Source organism: Silene latifolia, chromosome Y, assembly GCF_048544455.1.
Source record: "Silene latifolia isolate original U9 population chromosome Y, ASM4854445v1, whole genome shotgun sequence".
Taxonomy (NCBI): Eukaryota; Viridiplantae; Streptophyta; class Magnoliopsida; order Caryophyllales; family Caryophyllaceae; genus Silene; species Silene latifolia.
In genome coordinates this window covers 35547028-35548456 of record NC_133538.1, presented here as the reverse complement: position 1 = coordinate 35548456, position 1429 = coordinate 35547028, and the positions used below count along the sequence as shown (strand labels likewise).

General features: G+C 43.6%; 1 protein-coding gene across 1 annotated transcript; it reads left to right on the top strand.

Moving 5' to 3' along the window:
- The first annotated feature begins 609 nt into the window (after positions 1 to 609).
- On the top strand, positions 610 to 921 carry LOC141627833 (uncharacterized). The gene has a single exon (XM_074441047.1). The coding sequence runs from the start codon at positions 610 to 612 to the stop codon at positions 919 to 921; it is 312 nt and encodes a 103-aa protein (XP_074297148.1).
- The last annotated feature ends 508 nt before the right edge of the window (positions 922 to 1429 follow it).

Below are 1429 nucleotides of genomic sequence, written 5' to 3'. Positions count from 1 at the left end.
GCCTACCTTAGGAACTTTAAGCAACTAACCCTGCAATGTAAAGTTACTGAGAAACCTGAGCAAAAAATTGCTAGGTTCATTAGGGGTTTGGATCCTAAGATAGCTAACAGGGTAAGGATGCAGCAGGTTTGGTCATTTGATGAAGTAGTTAACCTAGCCTTAAGAGTTGAGAAAGTGGGGAAAGTAAACCCTGTAACACCCAAATTTCCCACCAGACCCACATTCAAACCTTATACTAGTGTTAAAATCACTGAGACCCCTAAATCAGCTACCCAACCCATAGCAGACAAAGGGAAAGCACCCATGTATCCTAAAACCAACCCACCTTTGTCCAAGGATAAGATCAAGTGCTTTCAGTGCCAAGGCTTTGGCCATTTTAAGAAGGATTGCCCTTCTAACAGAGCTCTCACAGCTATGGAAATTGAAGTGTGGGAAAGGGAAGGTCTAGTTGAGTATGAGGAAGATGAGCCATTGATCCTAAAAGAAATGGAAGCTGAGAGGGAAACTGATCAATGACAAGTTGTAGCCCACCCTGACAAAGGGCACAGTTTGGTCCTATGGAGGGTTATGCACTCTCAAACAACTCCTCTAGAAGCTGATCAAAGATCCATGATATTCAGAAGTAGGTGCACTGTCCAAGGGAGGGTGTGTAATCTGATCATTGATGGAGGTAGCTGTACCAATGTAGCTTCCACCATTATGGTCAACAAGCTGAGTTTACCTACCCAGGAGCAGCCCAATCCATACAAGCTAAGATGGTTGAACAAAGGTTCTGAAGTAAGGGTTGACAAGCAGTGCATTGTTCCTTTTTCAATTGGGAAGGTGTACAAAGATGAAGTGTTGTGTGATGTGGTCCCTATGGATGCCTGCCACCTGCTGTTAGGGAGGCCATGGGAGTTTGACAGGAATACCACTCACTAGGGAAAGGATAATGTCTATATTTTCAAGCATAATGGCAAGAAAGTCACCCTGACTCCCTTGCCACCAAACCAGAGGGGTTATGGAAGTCCTAACATGTCTGAGCAGGTTAATGGAGTGTTGTTTCTATCTAAGGTAGCCATGGTCAAAGAGCCAAAGCTAGAACAACCTGTGCTATTTCTACTATCAAAGGAAGTCAACACTAAGGAGAGTACTAGTGTGCCTACAGAGGTTGAACCTCTGATTCAAAAATATAAGGAGGTTTTTCTAGCTGAGTTGCCTAGTGGATCACCACCCTTGAGAGGAATTGAGCATCACATAAACCTTGTACCTGGTTCTGTGCTTCCTAACAGGCCAGCTTACAAATGTGATCCCACAACAACCAAGGAACTTCAGCATCAAATTGAAGAGTTAATGACATAGGGATTTGTGAAGGAATCATTGAGTCTATGTGCAGTGCCTACTTTACTGGTACCTAAGAAAGATGGAACATGGAGGATGTGTACTGATA

Bases quoted from the DNA above. Each gene is read 5' to 3' on its own strand.
- LOC141627833 (XM_074441047.1), top strand. From the start codon at position 610: ATGATATTCAGAAGTAGGTGCACTGTCCAAGGGAGGGTGTGTAATCTG.